The sequence below is a fragment of the Clinocottus analis genome, unplaced genomic scaffold (assembly GCF_023055335.1).
Source record: "Clinocottus analis isolate CAN_PGR_092001 unplaced genomic scaffold, fCliAna1.0.p SCAF_19, whole genome shotgun sequence".
Taxonomy (NCBI): Eukaryota; Metazoa; Chordata; class Actinopteri; order Perciformes; family Cottidae; genus Clinocottus; species Clinocottus analis.
The window spans coordinates 7,819,651-7,842,340 of NW_027175920.1; the positions used below are offsets into that span (position 1 = coordinate 7,819,651).

General features: G+C 40.6%; 2 protein-coding genes across 4 annotated transcripts; both read left to right on the forward strand.

Moving 5' to 3' along the window:
- Nucleotides 1-224: 224 nt before the first annotated feature.
- Nucleotides 225-10,255, forward strand: LOC137789300 (transforming growth factor beta-1-induced transcript 1 protein-like). 2 transcript variants are annotated; one of them, XM_068582737.1, is made up of 12 exons: nucleotides 225-608; nucleotides 3,387-3,437; nucleotides 3,830-3,978; nucleotides 4,072-4,127; nucleotides 4,424-4,560; nucleotides 4,648-4,726; nucleotides 5,524-5,608; nucleotides 6,556-6,738; nucleotides 6,892-7,065; nucleotides 7,165-7,246; nucleotides 7,827-7,975; nucleotides 9,147-10,255. In XM_068582737.1, exons 1-12 carry the CDS (start codon nucleotides 596-598, stop codon nucleotides 9,411-9,413), a joined length of 1,425 nt encoding a protein of 474 aa, XP_068438838.1. In that variant the 5' UTR covers nucleotides 225-595; the 3' UTR covers nucleotides 9,414-10,255. The 2 variants fall into 2 exon arrangements, with proteins under 2 accessions (XP_068438838.1, XP_068438839.1); XM_068582738.1 differs by lacking the exon at nucleotides 3,387-3,437.
- Nucleotides 10,256-10,991: 736 nt separating this feature from the next.
- Nucleotides 10,992-20,103, forward strand: patl2 (PAT1 homolog 2). 2 transcript variants are annotated; one of them, XM_068582724.1, is made up of 19 exons: nucleotides 10,992-11,123; nucleotides 11,444-11,597; nucleotides 12,063-12,361; nucleotides 12,789-12,851; nucleotides 12,932-12,985; nucleotides 13,063-13,230; nucleotides 13,325-13,399; nucleotides 13,504-13,652; nucleotides 14,133-14,207; nucleotides 14,399-14,522; nucleotides 14,644-14,761; nucleotides 14,859-14,965; nucleotides 15,051-15,104; nucleotides 15,181-15,323; nucleotides 15,412-15,568; nucleotides 15,827-15,964; nucleotides 16,049-16,146; nucleotides 16,226-16,366; nucleotides 19,965-20,103. In XM_068582724.1, the coding sequence occupies exons 1-19, from the start codon at nucleotides 11,100-11,102 to the stop codon at nucleotides 19,978-19,980; spliced, it is 2,157 nt and encodes a 718-aa protein (XP_068438825.1). In that variant the 5' UTR covers nucleotides 10,992-11,099; the 3' UTR covers nucleotides 19,981-20,103. The 2 variants fall into 2 exon arrangements, with proteins under 2 accessions (XP_068438825.1, XP_068438824.1); XM_068582723.1 differs by lacking the exon at nucleotides 19,965-20,103 and adding an exon at nucleotides 16,480-16,661.
- Nucleotides 20,104-22,690: the final 2,587 nt, after the last annotated feature.

Here is a 22,690-nt window from a genome sequence, read left to right on the forward strand (position 1 = left end):
ATATATATAATTATTATTATTATTATGAGACGAAAGAACGTGAGCATTTCCAAATACCAGCATGTCCAAACTCCTTGGAAAAAGGGGGCCGCCCCTTAAGTGTTTATCCTCCTGTGACAGTGAAAGCATCGTCCGATACTTTGTGATTCACATGCAGCTACATCTCCGCAGCGGGACGTCGAGTCGCAGGTTGTGCAGCTCGCGACGACACCGAGTCCCTAATTTTCTCTCCCAAATATGGACTAGGAATTTCCAGGATGACGTCGCGTGTCCGGGGAATGCGGGGTTTGTAACCACATTTATTTAACTACGCCTTCTTCCAGTCTGAGGTCCTGCTCGGCATTACACAGGAAGAGAGTCGTGTAGGAAAAAAGAAACGGGACGCCCTCCTCCTTCTCCTCCTCCTCCTCCTCTTCTTCCTCCTCCTCTCTTGGCGGATAACGGTGTCTCAGAAGTTATTCAGGACCGACGCAGACAATAGCGCTGAGACTGGTCTATCTTGCGGGCTTTGATAGGCTTCCATCACTACTTATGAATGCTGTCCGCGTCCGTATTGTGTCACACAAAGAGGAAAACACTCGGCTGAAATCACATCATGGACGATTTGGGTAAGTGTTGCTGCTGTTCTTCTGCTACACGTTGAGGTATCTTCTGGGGATCTTTGGGAATGGGTGGTGTGCCCAAACCTCCCAGTCTGTGGCCCAAACAGAGGGCAATCCCAGTGGAGTAGAATTTCCTTTTCCGTCCAGGAGGACATGTAGTGGGTTGTGATGAAAAGGGGATTTTATTGGCTCCCATTGTATGTGAAAGCAGGAAAAAGCTATAAAACATCCTTAAATATAAATATTATATATTAACTTCTCTGTCAAAACATTGCATACATTTTCCTCCTTATCTTATGATGTTATCCTGCTCACATTAATTCTCCCTCCATTGTCCTCTGAGATTTAAAAAGTGTTTTTTTTTTTGTAGAATTGTGTTTACCTTTTCAAGCAAACCGGCCACAAACGCACACACACTCACACAGGTACCACTAGAACTGCTACTACATTACTCTTCCCGGCCGCCATTGAGTGCTTTGTGCCCTGCAAATTCAATAAATTCTTTGTAAATTAGATTAAAAGGGATCCACGGCGGGCTTTCCCATCCATTCATATTAACAAGTCGGGGATGGAGAAAAGCCACATAATGCTCAACAGAGAATTCCATTTTGAAAACATCAAAGAGGGCTGTGACCGGCGTCTGGGAGCATGACTGGTTCTGTCTTTTTCTATTGATGAAGACATCGGAGGAAGACTTCTTCTCTTTTCTCAAAACAACATTTTGAGAAGCTCACTCTTTGTGTGTCGGGAAGGCCCTGAAATAGCCCAGGGCCAAGCTGCTATTTTTAAAAAAAAACAAAAAACAACCACAGAGTTCAATGAAAATAGAGAGGCTCTTTTTGCCTTAGCTGCTCATTGGCTTTCTCAGAAACTTTTATCCACTTCAGAATTAGGGGATTTATGCTTTACAAGCAATTCTGGAAGGAATGGATAGATGTAACCAAGCACATCTGGCCACATCTGGATCAGATTGCACACGGAGAGAAACCCGAGTTACTGGGCGACTGGCTGAGCGTTAGTCAGGCGGTGGCCATGTTCGAGACACTCTGTTTATGCTGTTGTCTAATAATGTTGTACATTTAGGTTTTGAATCCGGCGAGGCTTTTCTGTGAGCGAGACCACTTGTTAGAGAGGCTGTTGGCCAAGACAAACAAGTCGACAGGCAGCTCTAAATATGGTCACAATTCCCATTGAGAGAAGTTCAGCTCCTTATATGAGCAGATCAGTCTGTTAAAGTGTGCGTGTGAGAGAGACGCACACACAGCAGCGAGGGCCAGTAGTATATGCACAAGTTTCTCACCACATGGTCGTACCAGAAGTGTGACTCATCTGTGGCAGGGGTGGCCTCAGGGATGAACTAATGCGGGTTAAACTAATGTGGGTTAAACTGGTCATGTTCACCGCGTCACATAACTGATCACCGAAGATGTTTAATTGGTTGGCTCAAGCATTCATGATATCAGTCTAAAAGCTAACAGAACCTGAGGTTCAGAGAAATGTGTCCATTTTTCTTCTAAATATTTTGTGGGCCTGCTTTATTTAATGGTGAGACAGACAGATAAGTGATTTACTTGAACCCGGTGAAGCACGCGCTCTATACGGTGAGCTCCCAAAGGCTCATTCGGGACGTCATCTACAACTACATTTTAATATGCCGTTACCAAAACAAACCAAAGCAAAGTGAACTGGTGTGTACGGAGTGATGAGGTCTTCAGCACACGGTTACAGCTTTTTAACAAGGGACTGCACTTTATTAAAACAGCTCTAACTGTTACCACGTGTGTCATTTGAGGTACCTGGTTTTATGCCTGAATCTTACTGAAAAGTACTTGTCCACACAGTGTACTTCTGCCATTGCTATAAAATGTATATTTATTGTATATTAATAACTGATTTAATGCCGGCTGTGATAAGCCAACTACGCAACATGAGTCAGTGTGAACACTACAACATGCAGTTGGCAGTGTGTGAATACTTGTACAAGCAAGCAGACAGGTTAAACAAGATTTGAAAACATATTGAATTAAATGATTGAATCATTCAACTTCTTCAACTGGTAGTGTGCAAACATACTGAAGAAATTAAACCAAACCTAAACATCAACAACTCCTGGTCTTGTATTTATAAAGTATGCAAACAGCTGTTGCACCAAAAAGATCATGTTTCACTTGTATTTTCCTTCACTCCCAAATACAATGATACAGGGTCCTCTTACATGTATTACACATTAACACATTTTAACATGAAGGATGTCCATTAAGTGCATTTTATTCCTCTTACCTGTAATGTTATTTATAAAACTAGATTGTTTTAGTGTGAGTTGCCAAGTGATGGAGATATTGGCCGTAGAGATAAGAGAAAAAAACAAACAGTAAAAACAGTGAAATTAAATCACTTTTCTTTTTGACAAACTTTGGCCTTCAGTTGCACGTACATGGACTAAATGCAGCGGCTAATCCTTGAGTAAGTTTAGTTTATGGTCAACTTCCACTTCCAGTAAACGAGTGAGTGAGATGGGGTGGGGTGGATTTGGATATCAGTTGCTAAACACTCTTCCTCCTCTGCTTCCTTTCAATACTGGCATGTCATGGATATGTTTGTGTGCGCTCTAATAACTTCACTGTGCCGATGGATTATCTCTGGGTTGTGCAAACATCTTGACTGTCTGTCCCTCGGACTGATAAGTGTCTGAGGACGCTCATTGTCCTCCACGTCATGTCTGATGTGTGGCCTGACATGCTGCTGCTGTATTATTGGTCACACAGGCTGTCTGTCTCTCCTTAGGAGTGCCTGAGCCACCTAACTACCCTCTCAGTCCGCGTATTGTTGTGTTTGGTACGTAACTGCCTGTGCATGCGTTTGCATGTTTTATTGTGATGCCCGGACGCCATTAACTTAATAATCTGTCGAACATCTGCATGTTTCATTGTAACTTCAAATAATCTGTCTCACATCCAGTGTGTTTTTGTCACCACTTGTGCTGTTTAAAAAAAATAAAAAATCCATTTCTTAATTCATATCTTTCTATTATATTTCCCTTTAAAGCTGTATAAACAAACTGATAACACTATCATTGGCATTCGTAATGATAAAGAGAGATATTATGGGGTAGTTGAGTGTCTTTCATTTTCATCACAAACCCATCTGAAGCTAAATGGATTTGTAAATCTAACCAGACTTTCATCATGTTCATGCTGTTGGATTAGTTTCTTTTCCCTCCCTCGCAGATGCCCTCCTTGCTGATCTGGAGAACACCGGTTCTCCTCTGGCTCGGTGTCCTGTCCTGCTCACCTCTGAACCTCCACAAAATGATGACCCTGATCCCAAAGAGTCCACCCAAACGCGGCCGCCGCCGCCCGCCTACACCCCACAGCAGGTAGACCACGAGCGACTGAGGAGATATTCACTGAAATATTTCGCTACAGATTCTACTTCCACTCTGATTTTTCCCTTCTGGTTTGTTTCTCAGACGGTTTCTGCTGCAATGAAATCTTCCCAAAACTCCAACCCAGACAAATTATACAGGTAATTCCCTTAGTTTTACAGGGTGTAATCAAGAATATATTATTTTAAAAAGGAATCAGTGTGACAAAGTGGCAATACACTCTGATGATCAGATTGAAGATTTCTGTAAATATAAGTTCTTCAGATTTTTCAGATGAGAGTATTCTGCTGCGACAAGAGTCATTTCCGAATGGACAAAGTTCAGGAGTCACCTATGAGTCATGACATGTGACCGTGAAGAACCTGTCCACAGGAGTGACAGGATGTTTCATGATCTGTGTTAATTTGGGACACCGCCTACTTTGTCTTTCTTACAGCACAGTGTGTAAACCGCGCTCTCCACGAACCACAGATCCTCCGCCGGCCTTCTCCTCCTCCTCGCTGCTGGGAGGAGGTCTGAGTGAACTGGACCATCTGTTACAGGAACTGAACGCCACCCAGTTTAACATCACAGGTTAGTGTGTGTGTTCTTTGTCCTTGAGCTCTGATTAGAACTCTGAGTTGAATGTTTTTCTATATATGACCTTGTTTTTGTCATCAGATGAGATCCTGGCCCAGTTCCCTTCTTCTAAGAAAGATGAGAGGGAGAAGATCAAGGATAAGGCCCCGAGCTCCTCCAGGTACCAAATCCATTCAATTTAGTTCCAATGAACGCAAACTAATAAATGTTGAACTTTCGTGTATCTTATAGGTGCAATATACGGGATACAGAGCAAGAATCTATACAGCAGCAAACAACTAAATACGTGTAAAATAATATTGTCAACCTGAGAAGAGAATAAAGTTGCGCTTGTTGTCATCAGAGCGTCTCTTTGCTTTGTTGACAGGTCGCCGTGTGTGCTTTTAGTTTATTGTTAGTGCAAATGAGTATGCCTTGCTAGTTAGCTTATGATCTCCGCTTTGCACTGCTCTCAGATGACGGTTACAGCTAAAAAAAATGCCATCCCAACTGTTCCAGAAGAGTAGCACCCACCTTCAGGTTCCCCTCAGGTTAACTCTGTTAGCGCTGTCAACACTATTGCTGTTGTTTGCACTGTTAGCTGCAAGCTACCGGCTTGGCCACTGCCATGTTGAGAGCCCATGAGAGGCAATTAAAATGTTACCAATCACCTATAATTACTTCAACTAAATATATTGCATACTTGTGAATTATGTTTGCAACATTTAACGAGAGGTACTGTTTTGCCTAAAGTTATCCATGGTCCTGTTTTAGTTTCCAACAAGTTAAGGAGTGAGGTAACATCTTGATTAGCTTCCAAAGGAGATCTGTTTCATGCAGGTTTTACATGTTTTCTCAGTTGATTTAGTTGCATACTAACAGCAATCAATATTTTGTCAACAATGTTGCCAAGTAAAATCGGATGAAATTGTGTATTTGTGGGTTAATTCAAACAAGAACGATTTTTTTTTATCCTAGCTCCGCGAAGCCTTCAGCAACATCAGCCACACTGGAACTGGACAAACTGATGGCTTCTTTGTCCGACTTCAGAGTCCAGAGCACAGTAAGAGTCCACACAACAGCACAACAATTACCAAAATACATTTTCTTTTGTGAGTAAATCAAATTGTGCTCAGAAAGTCACCGCAAGAGCGTGCTGTTTTTTTTCTCCCGTCATTCCCCAGCTGTTCCAGGCTATAACACAGCTCCCGCTGATTCATAGCGGTTTCATGAAGTCGTTCACTTGACTTTATGATGACTTCACTATTACTGTGCGGCCTGGCCGCAGCACATGCCTCCTGTCCTGGTATAAATCGGTCACCAGATAGAGCCTGAGGTTGTAAATTAGTCTCGGTGGAGATATTTTCCAGCCTCAAAAATATCGTCAGATTGTTGAAAGTCAGAGTTACAGAGCTGCATTTGGTATGGTACATAATCCAGTCATTCTTCTTTTCAGGGAGTCTGTCTGCTAGCATGTGAGCAAAAGTTTGTTTAGGTTCAGTGTACAGTTCAGCTGTGAGGTATAAACAAGTGTGAGCATGAGGTCACGGGAACAGTGAGTTTTAAAAAGGAACATTTCTCCATGGGATACTCTTTGCTGTTATAACGCAGTTTTGATTTGCAGTAAGTTACAAAATGTTGATACTTACCCGGTTTACCGCTTTATATAAAATTGTTATGAAATATTTCAACAACTGCTTTATGAATTGTTGTTCTGACTCAGTGTTTCAGAAAGCACAAACCTTCACTGCACAATTTCTCAAATTTCTCATTTAACATATTATATATTTGGCCGCTCATGCACAGAATTTAATGCTCTTTCTCTTTTCCTGAACACGTGACATCTTTGGTCACTGTGCCTCAGACAGCCTCACCTCTGGATGTTTAAAAGCTTTACAGTCAGCGTCTTATGGCAATTCATTTCAAACCAAATCTAAATTAACAAACTCCTGGAGAATTCAAATTCCAAAGACACATGTGTCATCCATCATTTTTATTTATCTTCTCCAGCCAGCTGTGCCTGTCAATCCAGTGGTAACAGCACCACCGCAGCCCACCCCCCCACCACAGGCCTCTTCCGGCGGCTCATTGGACAGCATGCTGGGGCTGCTTCAGTCGGACCTGAGCCGACAAGGAGTTCAAACATCCTCCAAAGGAAACTGTTCGGCTTGTCAAAAGCCGGTTGTAGGACAGGTGAGTAATCAGAATAAGTCTATATAGACATGCACAAAACTGCATTAAGCTTCTGACAACTCAGTTATATTAACATTCAATAGTTTGAACAGGACTTTGTTTGCAGTCAATGATGGTGATCATTAACCATGCTTTGGCTGTGTCCTCTTGCAGGTGGTCACGGCTCTTGGGAAGGTTTGGCATCCAGAGCACTTTGTGTGCACTGAGTGCGAGACAGAGTTAGGCAGTCGCAACTTCTTTGAGAAGGACGGACGGCCGTACTGCGAGTCGGACTACTTCACCCTCTTCTCCCCTCACTGTGCGCAGTGCAACAAGCCCATTTTAAATGTGAGTGACTCGGTTGTGTGCATGCTCCACTTAACATGATCAGCTCAATACCTCTACCCGCCTGAAGCCATTTAACTTGTCATTCTCCTTGTCATTCAGAAAATGGTCACCGCTCTGGATAAAAACTGGCACCCAGAGTGTTTCTGCTGTGTTAAGTGCAGCCGGGCGTTTGGAGAGGAAGGTAATGGGTGGCACACACTGCTTCCTGTCTGGGTTCAACGCACTTCATCTCTTAACAATGAACTTTCAGTGAGGTTGCACGTACAAACTGCCCTAAAAACCACTGCATGACCTTCATTTTAAGGTGATGACCTGTCCCAGAGTTTGTAATAGCTACAAATCTGTTTGCATGGATTTGCTGTATAATTGATGTGGGCTCAGTAACATTGCTTTAAACTGCTAACCCCCTAAACACATTGAATTTGTGTGGTTTTCAATGGAGAATTAATGTTCTTTTGTAAAGGCGGTATTACCCTGCCAAGGATTCAGGGTTCAGGGGAAATACTACATCTTTGGCCTGAAAATGGCTAAATGTTAAGCAAAACAAGCTTTGAGACAATAATAAAAAAATACCGTCAGCCTTTAAAAACTCACGTCAGCGAAACCTTAAACCACTTAAAACAAATGAATGTTCCACAGACCAGAGCCATATGGAAACGTTTCACACAGTGGTTTTTCTTTTCCGAGCATCATCTAGTTAATCGGACATTTATCAAAGAGACTTCTTGAACTGAGTCAAACTCTGACGATATCTTTTGCAGGTTTCCATGACCGTGAGGGGCAGCAATACTGCCAGCAGTGCTTTTTGACTCTGTTTGCTTCCCGCTGTCAAGGCTGCAGCCAGCCCATCCTGGAAAACTACATCTCAGCTCTCAACTCTCTCTGGCACCCCCAGTGCTTCGTGTGTAGGGTGAGTGTTTCTCTGTTTGAGGGCCGGGTCAATGATCAAAGTTATGTTTGCATTCAGTCTGTATCCTTCAAGTTTTACAAATGTGTTGAATGTATTAACTTACTCATTAAACATTTGCAAAGCTGATTTTTTTTTTCAGCGTTTCAAAACTAGTGTTGTTTACATCAATGTTTACTTGATCAAGGTCTTTCCTGTTGTTGTTGGCACATTGCTGGAGTTTCTTGGCGTGTTCACGCCAACTTTTGATCAGTGGACCCTCATACGTTTTGCATGAGACAAAAAAAAAACGGGGACCCACTCATTAAAAACTACATTGCAATACTAGATATAAAAACAAAAAAGGGTACCTTTACATTAATCCTGAGGTCATGATGAAGACTGTCTGGGCCATATTTAGGACAATTTAGCCGGTTTATAGTGACATAAAGAGGAGTTACAGTCTATGACTACACACATTGAAGTTGGAATTAGGAACACAATTAAAGGAATCGCATCAATTACTATTAAATAATTACATTGCTGGGCACCGGACCTTATTGGTGCGGCTGTGTTTCAGGAGCTGGAGCCGGTCGTCCATGAAAGATTGATGGTTCAATCCCATACTTCTTCTGTCCGAATGTTGAACTGTCCTTCAATATATTAAACCCCAAATAGCTCCCAAAGACTGTGTGAGTGTGCATGAATGATTATAGTAAATCATAATGGGTAAGTTGGCACCTTGTATGGCCATTAGTAATACGCATGTGTGTGTGTGAATGGGTGTAAAGAGCTTTGAGTAGACAGAAGATTAGAAAGGCGCTTTATAAAGTCCATTTGCCAATATAGGGAAATTAAATTCACAAAGATCTTTGAACCGTTATGTAATAGAAATATGTCCGTCTTTTAAAATCTTTGCGAGAGAAATGGGACATTTTTCACACCAACGTTTTAATATCATCCCTTGAGTAAGGTACTTAACTGACAACTGCTTCAGTAAAGCTTCTCAGTGACGAACAGATCGGACTGTGGTTGTGATGGTCGTGTGTGTGTAACTGTGTGAGCCGGACTTTGAAAAACTAAAAATAAGTTTGGATTATGTCATTCCCAAGGCAACTGTCTAATTACAGTTCCGCGAGTCAGGGCTCTTCCCTGTGCCTGAATCTCACTGCGTCTCTCTCTCTCTTTTCTTCAGGAGTGCTACAGCCCCTTCGTCAACGGCAGCTTCTTCGAAAACGATGGTCAGCCGCTGTGCGAGGCCCACTACCACCAGTCCCGTGGCAGCATGTGTCAGGCCTGCAAGCAGCCCATCTTGGGCCGCTGCGTCACCGCCATGGGGGCCAAATTCCACCCCCACCACCTCGTGTGTCATTTCTGCCTCAAGCCCCTGAGCAAAGGCTGCTTCAAGGAGCAGGAGAACAAGCCCTACTGCCACCCCTGCTTCATAAAACTCTTTGGTTGAGCAAAACAACAGGACTTTGCCTCCCCCTCTTCCTCTGGGTTGCCAAGTGAAGAAGCTGTCTGACTCTGAGTTCTCAATTTGTTTGTTTTTTTATTGTGGGAATGAGGGTGGAGCTGGTCTCTTTCTTGGTTTAAGAGTTCTAGAGTTGATAGGGCAAGAAGAATAAAAACAGAGAATCATCCAACCCAATTAATTTTAGTTTATTTCACCTAAACGTGGAATGCATTTTGACTTGCAGTGTAAAATACAACTCTACCATTGGTTAGACGATTACAAAGAAGTTGCCAAATGATTTTGTCATGTATGCATACTGTATTGATTCAAATTGAATATTAAAAATTGAATTATTTTTGCCAAAGGTAGAAAAGAAACAGTATATTTAGAGCAAAGGTATTGTTTCAATGAAGGACTTGTGCAAAAAAATCCCCTTTAATATATTTGCTTTTTATTGCAAAAGTTTAAGTGCCACTGCAATTGCGTTTCTATATTGTATGCTGACTGCTATATGCTGTATGAATTTGTGTACGCTCTCATATGTTTAATGGCATATATTTTGCATTATACCTTCACTATTGCTCTATGCAATTTGCCAAAAACAATTCCAAAGAATTAAATAAAGGAGAACACAATTGTTATGCTGTTTCATCGGTGAATGAATCAAAGTGTCAACTGTGAGAAGATTTTACCAAGCAACCTTAAGGAGATTTCAATACTTGCATGAACCTAAATGCATAAACATCTGAATATTGTCTGTTAAGAACATAGAACAAAGACATCAGATTTAGCAAACATATATTAAGTGAAGAAATAAAACTAAGTTTAAAAAGTTCATGTAAATAAATAAAAATGCAGAGGGGGAGGGTTTTTGTGTGTTAATTTATTATATTGGATTCATGACACAAAGTTAGCTACAAATTGTTTTATAACATTATTTTTATACATTTTCATCCATCCATTCTAAAATACCATTATATTTTACAGTTGTGGATGAAAGCATCCTTTGTAAAAGCTGTAATAAAGTTGCAAGGTTGATTTGATAGATGCAAAATAAAATGTCAATAGTCAATTAGTAGGAAGCAATACATGTGATAGATAGCCATTAAGATGGATCCCATTTGTCTAGGGTGATTTAATTTATGTTGTATTACGTTTTTTCCATTTGACATTTACACAGTAGTAGTATCCATTCATTAAACTGACCATAAACCCTTCTTCATCCACTTATGCCATGAGATATATCTGACAGTATTGCATTGTATATGTGTCGTGTAGAGATTAATATGGAGCCTACAAATGTGGACGTTGCAGAAAATAATGAAATAAATATATAAAGTTTGACCGCTAGATGTCAGTGTTGGCTCACTGCGGAGCGCTCGAGCGTCACTATTTGAAAATCAATACTAGCGTCCTAGATTTATCCAGGTTTTTAAAAAGGAAAGGAAATGTAGACCAAGTATAAACTCTTGAACATATTAAAAACAAAAGAAACAAAAGATTAATGTAATCAGTGGAGTCGCGCTGACTGCTACGTGCAGCGGGTTGACGTGTGCACGTCGCCTCACAGGTGAGTTCACTTAACGGTTAATGAGCAGCACAAGAGAAAGCAGGTAAACCTGCAGGAGAAAGAAAGTCTTCGAGACCCGCCGGCGTCAAGTGTAAAAAAAATAAACCAAACCAAAATACACAATGAGTGATACAAAACCGCAAGAAGTAAGTATTATTTGGCTGCTTATTATTGTGTCAATATTGTTTTATTGCGAGAGCTGCGTGACGCTAATCAGCGTGCTAACACGCTATTCAGGTATTCATTCATCTGTGTACCTATGAAGAGCAGGGGTCGCTTATGCCTGTGTGTTATAATGTCATCGAGTGATATTAAAACAATGGCTGTGAGAACCTTGTGTATTTATTTAGATATAAGTGGGATATATTGATTTTCTTTTTCTACACAGAAGTGGACTGTATTGTTTGTAAAGGTTTCTGCTCTTTGGCTTCTTTATAGTCTTTATAGCTATGTTTCAATGTCTCAGGTGGCTGAAAACGAGTCTCAGCCTCAGTGGCCTGAGAATGGAGATGCCTGGAGTGATGAAGAGGAAGACACGGATATGGATTGTGGGCTTCTGCAGGCCATGGCCGAGGACGACGAGGCGATAAATGTCTTCAACGAGGAGACGTTTGGAATAGGTGTGTATAGATGTACAGCTACCCAGACCTTTCCATCATTTCCTGGCTGGATCACTAAGTAAAATGTATATAAAAACCTTTTTGTCCTTCGATGGGGCAAGAGTCCTGTCAGCTCCCCCAACAGGTGTATTGATGACCTGTTTGGACACCTTATTCTCACATTAATCACATGCCTGCAAATGTCACTTGAATCCAGTTAAATGCTGTAGGAGAATGTACAATCAGTATCCAATGTTTTTTTTGCTTTTTATATATACATTTTAAAAACTCTTAACCATACATTTCAAATCACTGTCTACAAAAAGTATGCCTAAATATTATTCCAGTTGAATAATTCCAGCTGATAATTAATATTACTGCGCCTGAATCACGTGTTAATTTTTATTCATGCCAAAGAATATACATGGTACAGTATTAAAGGATGAAAGCTTCCCTCATACGGTTTTCTACATGTATCTGTTATAGAGCTCGATGCAGAGGAAACCAAAGAAGAGCCCAGCAGCGGTCTGGTTGAGTTTGAAAAACCGCCTCCACCAACACCTCCACCTCCCCCAGATCCCAAACCATCACCCCGTGAGAGCGTCACAGCATCAGAAAGCACCCCGCCGCCCCGCTTTCCTCCCAGACAGAGTCCTCAGTATCTTCCCCGGGCTCCCCCAGGGCAGCGTGGCAGAGTTCGGGGGCTGAGAGGTGGGCTGGGCAGGGGCCGGATGTTTGAAGACCCAGCTGTGATGAGGATGGTGGAGGGCCGACCAAGCCTCAAGGTGATGCAGAGGAATTAGGAGACCAATAATATAATGTGCAAGATTACTTTTTTCAACATCTGGCAATATTACTTTCAATATATATGTACAGTGAAATGTAGTTTCATTATCATGCTCAAAATCTTTTTTTTTTCTTTTTTTTTTTTTTTAGCTTTTTAGACATTGGAGTTAGTATTAGATCTTATTTCCAACAATATTTTTGTTTTGAAACATATGTTAGAATTTACTTTTTTATTTTGGTAGAATTTTTTTTTTTAACCCTTTATTGCTGGTCTATTTTGGACTGGTGTCAGCATGACTTTCAATACACTTTATACATATTACTCTTTTGTTAATTTAACTTAATATATTTACTCTATTGGTTCTTTGATTTGACAGCCACCTCAAAGCAGCTTGTCTTCATTTTGATCTGTTTCTGCTTTATAAGACTCTTGACAGTGCCATAGTGGACCTTGGGAATACCGTGTACCAGAAGACCTTAGAAGATGATGTAAGCAACAACCTTTTTGTCATACTTTGCTCATGTTTCTTTTCGCCGTTTAATGTTTTTTTTTTCTTCTTCCCCTTCAGTACATGTCGCCCTCTTTCAGAAAGACTCCAAGAATCTCAGGATCAATACTTCAGGTTAGGATCCCGAACAACACATGTTACAATCTGTACGACAATGGGTTACAGTTATGTTATTTTATTCTGTTTTGTAGGACAGTGCTATAGTGTGTGTGATTGATGGTCACAAAGGAGGAGGTGGTCTACGCCCGACTTCCAACTTCCTGGATCTGGCATATCCTGTCTCATCCTTCAGGGGCAGGAGAGGGGAAACCAGAGGATCCTACTTCAGAAGACATTTTGACCGAAGAGGGCCCTCTCAGGTGGAGGATTTATTTGATAGGATAATTGTTTCTAGTATGACCTTTTGGGTTTTTGCTGACTGTTGGATAACTAAATCTTGGCTTTTTCTTGCAGGTGCATGCGTCCATGTTACCAGGATCACCCGCCTTCTCACGTCAACCGTTAACCCCACGGCAACATTACAATCAGGTGTATACCATAATTAATTAAAGCTACTCTGGTACATTAAATGCATTCACCAGGAGCTAAGGAAATCCACTCGTGTATGACTTGTGACATTATTTTGTGCTCAGACAGGGGGCTTCATTTTTCCTACAAACGGGCCTTGCCCCTCCACTCCTCAGCCTCTGACTCCAAAGATGATGCACCTTCGCTTTGGTGCCAATTCACCAAGACCGTCCCCCTTTTACAGCCCATCGTCTAATCCGATGCAGCATTTCAGGTGTCATAATCTTGTATGCAGTACAAGAGTGTTTGTTTTTGTGCCCTGGAATATTTGTAGTATATTATCGAGTATATTCATATAGTATTACGTATAGTTGTCTACACACTCTTGTTGATCCCTTATGAGTATACAAAACTTACCATTCACCTGAAATTCATAGATTTCATACAATCCCAATATTAGTATTTGTATTCAAAAGGTGAAGTTAAAGCAACGGTAGCTGTACAAAGATACAAATGCAGCTGTACATCCCAAAATTAGATCTTTTATGTTAAACTAGAGGCCTAAACATAACCTGCTTTGATATGAACGGGAATGGCTTCAGATTGATGTTAGCTCTATCAGCTGCTAAAAAGTAAAGTTAACAATGAAGATGGATAGAAACTTATTAAATAAAGACGAGACAAAACGATTAATAAACAAAATTTAACGTGTGTTTTTACACTAATGTGTACATGTGATGTTGTCTGACCGCAGGAACCCCGGTCCCGTCACCCAGCTCCACCCCCAACACAAACGACTTCTTAGTCAAAAACAACGCATATTCCAAAGGTTGGTGCTACATCTCTTAAAAGAGCTGTATTTAGCATTTTGAACATTCATAAAGAAGCAACAACTACCTATGTAGAGGAGTAATGTCTACCTGAATAGAGAATGTGTTTTTTTTTTCTTTCTCACAGTCGGTCTGTTATGAAATAGGAAAAGGCTAATTATTTATTTAACCCCATATGACCTGTTTGTAGAAAATCAGAGGACTGGGATCCTTATTGTAATCTCATGACAAGCAAAGAGAAGGAGTGGATCACCAGGCTGCAGATGATCCAGCTCCAAAGTGAGAATCCATACCATGAGGACTACTACTACCAGGTGAAACATCTTTGATCCTGTGTCTTCATTGTACATCATGGCTTTAAGGTCAAGTAACCAACCGTCGCTCAATAACAAAGCCCGAGCTTTTCATGGCCAGTGTATTGAAACTTTCTCATAGGAGTACTATCGACGAATAGAAGCGAAGCTGGCAGAGGAAGAGCTGGGCATCAGGAGCAAGCGGGAGCCACCCAAGCTTACCACGCCTTACATCACAAAAACTGACGTCTATGCGCCAGGTTTTTTTCTCTTCATATTTTCATGCCTTTATAATACATTACATACATTGCCATTTGATTTGCTGAGACTGTTTTCAACCTGGCTTTGCTCTTCCAGTGGTGCACATTGAAGGCTCTCTGGGTCAAGTTGCTGTGTCCACGTGTTACTCTCCTCGCCGAGCCATCAGTGCAGTTCATGCAGTCCAAACTCAGGGTCCACTTGAGGTGACTGTTTTTCTGACAATGTTCTGGCATCTTTGAGTTGTTTTGAACTGCCTTTACTGATTCAGAGACTTTTTCCACATTACAGGAACAACAAGACATCAGACAACAGCGGTTAGAGATCTTCAGCAAAATAGAAAAGGTACCTGCTGATTACTTGATAAGATGCATTTTATTTACCCTCATGAACACTCACTCACACTTGATCGGCCCTGCAGTTGTTCGTGGTTCTGTTGGAGGTCGAGGAAACGGAGAGGATGAAAAGTTCTGTTTTGTCTGAAGCGGAAGTAACCAGATTGATGGCGAAATCCCAGGGAAAAGTGGAGCATATCTACTCCCAACTGCAACATCACAATCACCTGTGAGTTTTGCACACCCAAAATAAATTTTAAAAAAAAACGGGGAAAACATTTGATGGCTGCTGACTATTCTCAAATGTTTTGTTGTAGAGATTCAGGCGTGGAGTTTCTTCCTTTCCTGCTAGTCTCAAAAGGCAAAAAGCTACTTGCCCGTTTGCTTCCGTTTCTGAAACATGAAACTGCACTGAAGATCTTAAGCATTGTGACCTCTAACCTTCCTACGTTGATGGGCAGAGATCCAGAAGAGGTGGGAGTATGTTCTACGTAGCTCAGCTGACTGAGATGTGGTTGAATGTGCCTTAGAATTCATGTAGTTTTGCTACACAGCATTCAAAAGGTCATGAATTAATTTTCATGCTCACCTTTCATTGTTAAAGGAAATGAAAGACAGTGCCAGTTTAGTTTTCTCTTGGATCACTTGCTTTACAATATGCTGAAAGGTTTATACAGATAACAAATATTCTTTCGAATCCATTTATTGCATGACTAAGCATCTTTTCTTTAGGCCCTTCCAGTGCTCTATCCGCCTCTTCGAAATGTGATTGCCGGCTTGACGTTCAGTCAGCTAATCGTTGTGCTCAAAAATCTGACATCTGAGTCTTTAACGGCATTTGAGTCCCTCACTCTGGCGTGTCAGAACAAGGTCTGTGCTTTCTGTTGTCCTTTGGCTTCTATTTATGTCTTTTCCGTGAAACTTTTGTGATCTGTCGATCTCTTTTGCTCTTAGTTTGGACTGTCCCTGCTGTACGCTCTCCTGTCCCAAGGAGAGAAGCTGCTGTCCTCAGGTCTCCCGTTAGAGCCCAGCATCGGCGACTTTGAAACCTGGTAAGGATTTTAAGTTTAATGGAGATAATTTCAACATCCTTAGAAACGCAATTGTCAAGATTGTATGTTGTCTTTTTAGGACGGACACAATATTCCAGGTGGCGGGACAGCTGTCCCAGTGTTCACTGGTGGAGCCGCTCCTCCTGCCTTCAAACCTACTCACTCTCTTCTGCCGTTACCTGGACAAGCGCACTGTGCATCAGCTGAAAAGCAACATGGAGTAAGTACTTTTTACTTGGTTGGATGCCAGAAGACATTTTTACACTGTTTCCAAATGATATATGCATTTGGTTGGTGTAGACTCAAATAGCATTGCAAATATCTTTTATTTAGGTCTGCAACTGGATTTGTGGCTGTTCCATCTTAAGCTGGATGTAAGCTAATGAGACGTTTAACTAATGACCAGCTTGTGATGAACACTAGTAAAGGAGCAGAAGCCCCGCCCTGACACGAGCTACTCGATGTTCATTAATAACAGAAGAATGTTATTTACAAAATTCTGTCAGTTTTTTTTTTCTCCCTCCTCCCCTCACATTTTTGCACACTCAAACTGTTTCCCTTTTTTTTAAATTTCTTTATCTGATCTTTTTACGTTCCTCCCATTGGTCTCCAGCAGGTAATGTCGGTGCAAGTTATTCTGAAAACACAAAATAATTGTTTTTTGTTTTAACCTTCCAAAACAAGTGTTGCCGTCATTCCATGAGATTGCTAAATACTGAGTTGGTTACATTAACCAGTAGATTGCGCCGAGTTACTTGTGTAGTCTGTCTAACCCCAGTTATAATCTGCACCAGAAATGTGAGGTTTCACTTACTGAGATTAATGTTTTGGATCAGATATTGGTGACCAGGTTGAGGATTGTATAGTAATTTATGATTGTACAGCTGAACCTATATGTTCATTATTGTAATAATAACCATTAGGGAAGTTGGTTTAATCCAACATAAGCCATGCAATTTTGGTTGTTTTTTGTTGTAAAAAAAGACATGCATTGTGTATACATGTGTAGCATTACTAAATATGATGTATTTGATGTAATTCTTATTTATTATCTTCATTTGGAAACTAATGATTTATATTGCACCCTTGTAGAGCACTTGCAACACAAATAAAAAGAAAAAAATCTTTAAAATTGCTCAACAGTTTGCTCAAATCTGCAGAAAATGTGTCTTGGCATGTTGGCCATGATCTGCTCCGTGTGTTTTGCACAGTTGGAAGTCCTGGACATCAGATTCTACGAGTCTGGTTTGACTCAGAACTGACACAGTTTGCTCATTCTTCAGTGAAACGTGCCATAAAAATGTTTTATTCCACTTATTTACAATTCTACAAAGGATTTGCATACAAACAAAACTTGAACTGATGTTTCAGAAGCCAGATACAGGAGGTTGCACATGGTTACCTCTGTAATACTTGCTTACTAGGACTTAATAAGGTCATAAAAAGATTATGATTATTACTGATAGAGCAATGGTGTTTGTATTAATTTTTGTATTCCAGTCACATTTTCTTAAACATTTAGAGTCCTACAAAGGCAGCATCCATGCAGGCCATTGCTGGGTCATTATTCTGTGACTGGAAACAAAAGTATCAGTTATTCAGATTTTATGTTTTTATTTGCTGAAGAGCAGTTTGAACTAAACCAATAAGTCTAAAAGTTCTGTGCTGAAACGCCAGTGTGTGACATTCCTACAGGGAGACACTGGCAGCAGGACTTGATGTGACCAAGAAATGTCCTGAACAGATATCACTATACAGAGCACAACTCATCGGTGTCACTGAGCGAGGATTTGCAATACAAGCACAGTTTAGTGCCAAAACTAGTAGTGAATAATTAGAAGATGCAACTTCGATGAAGAAATGAAATTATTGGTAAAAGTTGTGTGAAGCAGGTAGGACAAAATATAATTGGTTGGAATATGATAACATCTTATTTAAGATGGTGTTTTTGAGATCTTTTATTCAACCTTCTGCTGTCCATTTATGCATTCTTTTATATCAGGATTAAATTTATAGTTTACAGAGAAAGCATGTTTTGATATCTCTGTTCATGTTACATTGAATCAAAAACAGACCCCAGTCTGCAAATGAATAACCCCTGGACAATCTCGTTAAATACTCTAGACTATTTTTTTTTATTTTTTTTTGCTCAGACCTCTCACTGTGCTCACAGCTGTCCTTCTGGGTTCCTTTGCAGAATCTTGTAAGCGAGTTTGTCTCATGAAGTTGTATTTCCAATGCCAGCCAGCACTAAACACTCAGTATTTGGTGGACTCTGCCAATTGAGTCAGAGCCTTACTGGCCAGCCTGCCTCTAACAGCTGCATACATCTGTGCAGGAATACACATTGCGGACATGGCTGTGTGTAGTCAGAGAATCCTCGTTGAACAGTGGTTTCACTGTGGTCTCAAGGCCCTTAGGTTTTTTTATTTTTCCGTACACAGAGTGACTAACATCCTGACCACCACCTTAAACCAAACCCCACTGTAGGAGCAGTGGGAAGCCAGCTGCAGCATTAGCTTCTTATAACATGAACTGATTAAATTTGCTGATGTCATGAATGTAAAATTTCATAGCGACTACAAATGCAAACCTTGTGGTGGCGCTAGAGGAAATCAGAAGTCCATCAGGCCACCCCATCCCCTCGATGGGGTGGCTGTACAAAGGAATTGTCAGATTGTGCACACTTTGATTATTTGGCAAGACGCTGTCATTATTTTAACATGCATGTCAAATCAAACATCTGCAATTATTACACCACTTATCCCTTCGGCTGCCAGTTAACTCCCTGTGAGACGATCTGCATGACGGCACATCCACAAATGCTGCATGAGTTGAAACCATGACAACTTGCATATTTCCAAAGGAGATGAGAAGCTTAACGATCAGAGGAGTTGAAAGACGGATTCGTTACCAGGTGGTGAGAAGTTAGACAGATGGGTCAGAGACGGTGAATGACTTTGTTGAAGCCAAGTATGTGAGAGGTCTGGGCGAGCTGGGAGGTGAGATGTTAACCTCTCCTTGACCCCATAAGAGGATTTGGACTTTAAGTGAGGAATCTATGTGAAAGGTGAGATATTTCTCTTTTTACTTGCTTTTCTTTAAATATGCAAGGGTCTCTTCCCAACTGTGTGTGACCATGGAGACCTTATGGACTAAAAGAAGCGAGAGTGGAAGTCGAAGCTCACTCGGTGTCCATCATCTTTAAACTGTCTCCTCCTATATACAAATAAACTGATGTTGAGCTTTGTGCACAATTTGTTTTTGAAGTTTACAGAAAAAATTAAATGAAATGTAAAAGTGCCTTTCAAAAAAATTAAAAACTAAACACTGGACAAACTGCTGCCTTTTCAAAGTTGAACTTTTTTGGGTTCTTACATTATGGTGTGTTTGAGACTGTCATCTTCTGCTTGCTGTATCTGACTTGACTTTACATATCATTCACACATTTTTAAAGCCAACTGTTTCTAGGGGATCAATTTATGCTTTGCAGCATTGCATGATATTAGAAAATGTCGGCCAATTCCTTCATTTCAAAATAGATTAAATTGTCGAATACAGTCAAACATTACAAACTCTGGACAGTACATCACATTACTGGATGGATTAGACCGGCCATTAGCGGTCTCTTTTTACACTTTTCTTTAAATATGCAAGGGACTCTTCCCAACTGTGTGTGATCATAGAGACATGGACTGAAAGAAGAGAGTGGAAGTTGAAGATCACTCTGTTTCCATCTTTAAACTCGCTCCTCTATCTTGAAATGACGTCAAAGTCAATTCACAAAACTAACTCTTTGCTTCTCTGTCTCCCTTAAGTGTGAATTTACTTTAAGTACCCAATTATTTAGTTTGTGTGTGTGTACGCGGTGGGTGTCTCAAGAAGTGGAAGGGGCCGTGGAGAACAGGAGCATCTGTACGCAGAAGGAGGGGCGCCTCAGACCAGAGTGTATATCAGACCCTCTCCATCAGGGTACCTTGCCCAGTCCGGTTCTCCTGCTCTACTCCTCTTTCTCCTGCTGGGTCAAACACATTTTAGGCTTTTTGTTTCTCTCCAGGTCCACAATGCTAGGACACCTACTGCTTCAGAGCGCAGCGGTTCTTTGGCTGGTGCAGGCAGCGCACACGAGGGGTGAGTTAAGTGATAATAGGTCTTTTGTAAGTTAAACACGAGAACTGCTTTTATGACTTCAAAACTGTTAACCTTGTGTGAAGGTGTTTGTAAGCAGTAATGCAATAAATTTGGAGAGTTAGTATCTTAATTGGATAATTAAGTCATTCAAACCCTTCAGCCACCGTGACTAGAATATTTCCAAAAGAAATACGTTTGAATAGTTTATTACGGGTTAATTACATATGTTCTGTGTAGAGTTACTGTCCTCTGTCGTAGAGAGGTGAAACAAGCTGACATATTGCTAAGGATGATGATTATGTCTGTTATCTGGCTTTGATGAACTGCTCTCTACCACTGTATAATTCAAGTGTCACATGTATCCCCTTGTAAAACTACATTAACTGTGTGACATGATTTCCCCTCTTGCTGCTTTAGATGCAAAGCAATAAGAAGTTTGTCAGAAAATAAACCAAATATACAGAATATGTATCCCTGAAATGTTTTCCTCTCACAACTAGAAAAGCAGTTAATTTCATTAGTTTTGGAGTAAAAAAAAGAAAAAAAGTACTATTTATTGTTTCTTCATCAAGTTGTACAAGCAACAAGGGATTTGTGAAAATTAATATATAATAAGAAAAATGCAAACGCTGAATCTAAAAATATAGAAGAAACGAGGGGTTGGGGTGTGTTTGGATGCATCTCAGGTGACATTTGCATGATTTAGCATAATTATTTCTGTTCATACATTAACACAAACCCACACACCTACACATGTTATCACAGTTGCAGCCTCACATTTACTTTGCTATTTGAGTTGTGGCTTCAGCTCACCAGCAGCAGGAGAGATGGGAGAATTGTTCAATCTGTTCAAGTTGTTCCATATATCTTTCATGTTAGGAGGTTCAACCATTGTGAGACTTTTCCTGTTTTGTTCCAATTTAATTATTTCCGGTCGGTAAATACTTTAACATCGTAGTGGAATTATTTAAGCAGAAATCATTAAAGTGAAATGACTACACTCCTCTTTTCAAAGTATGTTTACTTTTTTATTTTTTAGCATCCTTTAAAAACCTGCCACAATGTCTGCTCTAGTGTTGTGCAGGAAACCGTTCAACCTGTCGAGTCCTGTAGAGATACAAAAAAATAGATGAGACCAATGTCTTTTAAATTCCAGCGGATCCTGTTAAACTAATCTTAGCAACGCTCGCAGAATAACTCTTTTGTGTCCTCGCCCCTCTACCAACTTTTCTTGTGATGATGCAAAGCAACTATACATTCTTTTCTCTTCACCAGCGGTTTCCGTTCGTGAAATCAAAGGCAGCTTGGCTTCATTGGCAGCTGCAGTCTACATTTGACATCCCTCTGTGAGGAGGGAAAGAATGGTTTTACTGCGTGTCCACAGTCACTCCTTTGACTTCTGTTGAGTCTTGCTACTTCCCAAAAATGTTCATCCGACTGCTGACTCACCAAGACACTTGATTCAGCTTTTTAAAACTATTTTAGGGAACATAAGAAGATCGGTGGGGATGGGGGCTTAACCTTTTGTTTCACTTCCTCTCGAGCAAACACCCAATATACAAAAATAAGATTAAAAAAAGGCTAAGCAGACTGATGTAATATTTGCATCATAAAGACGCCACTGCACACATACATTAAATTAAAAACGGCAAAAGCCAGTTGCATGACAGCATGTCCCTTCAAGGAATAGTGAAAGCCTAAAAGAAAAGAATAACAAAGGAATAAAAATAAATGAATGACTATTAAACAAAAATCTTTAACAAAACAATATACTTTTTTATATGGCAAAATCAATGCTTAACATTCAGTGTTCTGTGTTCAAGGTCATGGCGCTGCATTTGGAGTATCCAACGGACAGGGGCCACAACCTCATGGTAAATCAACAGACTCTGTATACTTTATGTCCCTAATAAACATGAAAAGTATTGCATTTGTGGGATTTCTGCACAAGCCGAAGCTTTTGACAGCTGTCATGTCGTGATTATTCTAGGAAATAAACCTCAGTATGGTGGAGGTGTAGGACGAATGCTGATGCCTTCAAAAGGTAAACTCAAAGCCAATTACTTCAGCAATGACTTCCTCTGTTTCTGAGAATATGTTTTCATGAACTATTTTTCCCTCAGGTGTGGGTCAGGCAATGGGAGCACAAAATGGACATGGCGGGTACCCCACAAAAGGCCGAGGTTTGTGATTACCAAATGTTAGCATTACATAAATCTGCACGACGGATTGATCTGATCTTAGAAATACTTCTTCCCCAAGTTACACTCAGTTGATATTGTAAGTGTAAATAGAGCTAAGTCTTATAAATGCAAGTAGCTTATTCTAACTTATTCAATCTTATCTTTATTAAAGGCTATGGTGCCGCTACTGGTGGGACCAATGGAGGAGGGATGAAAGGTAAAGTTCAGCC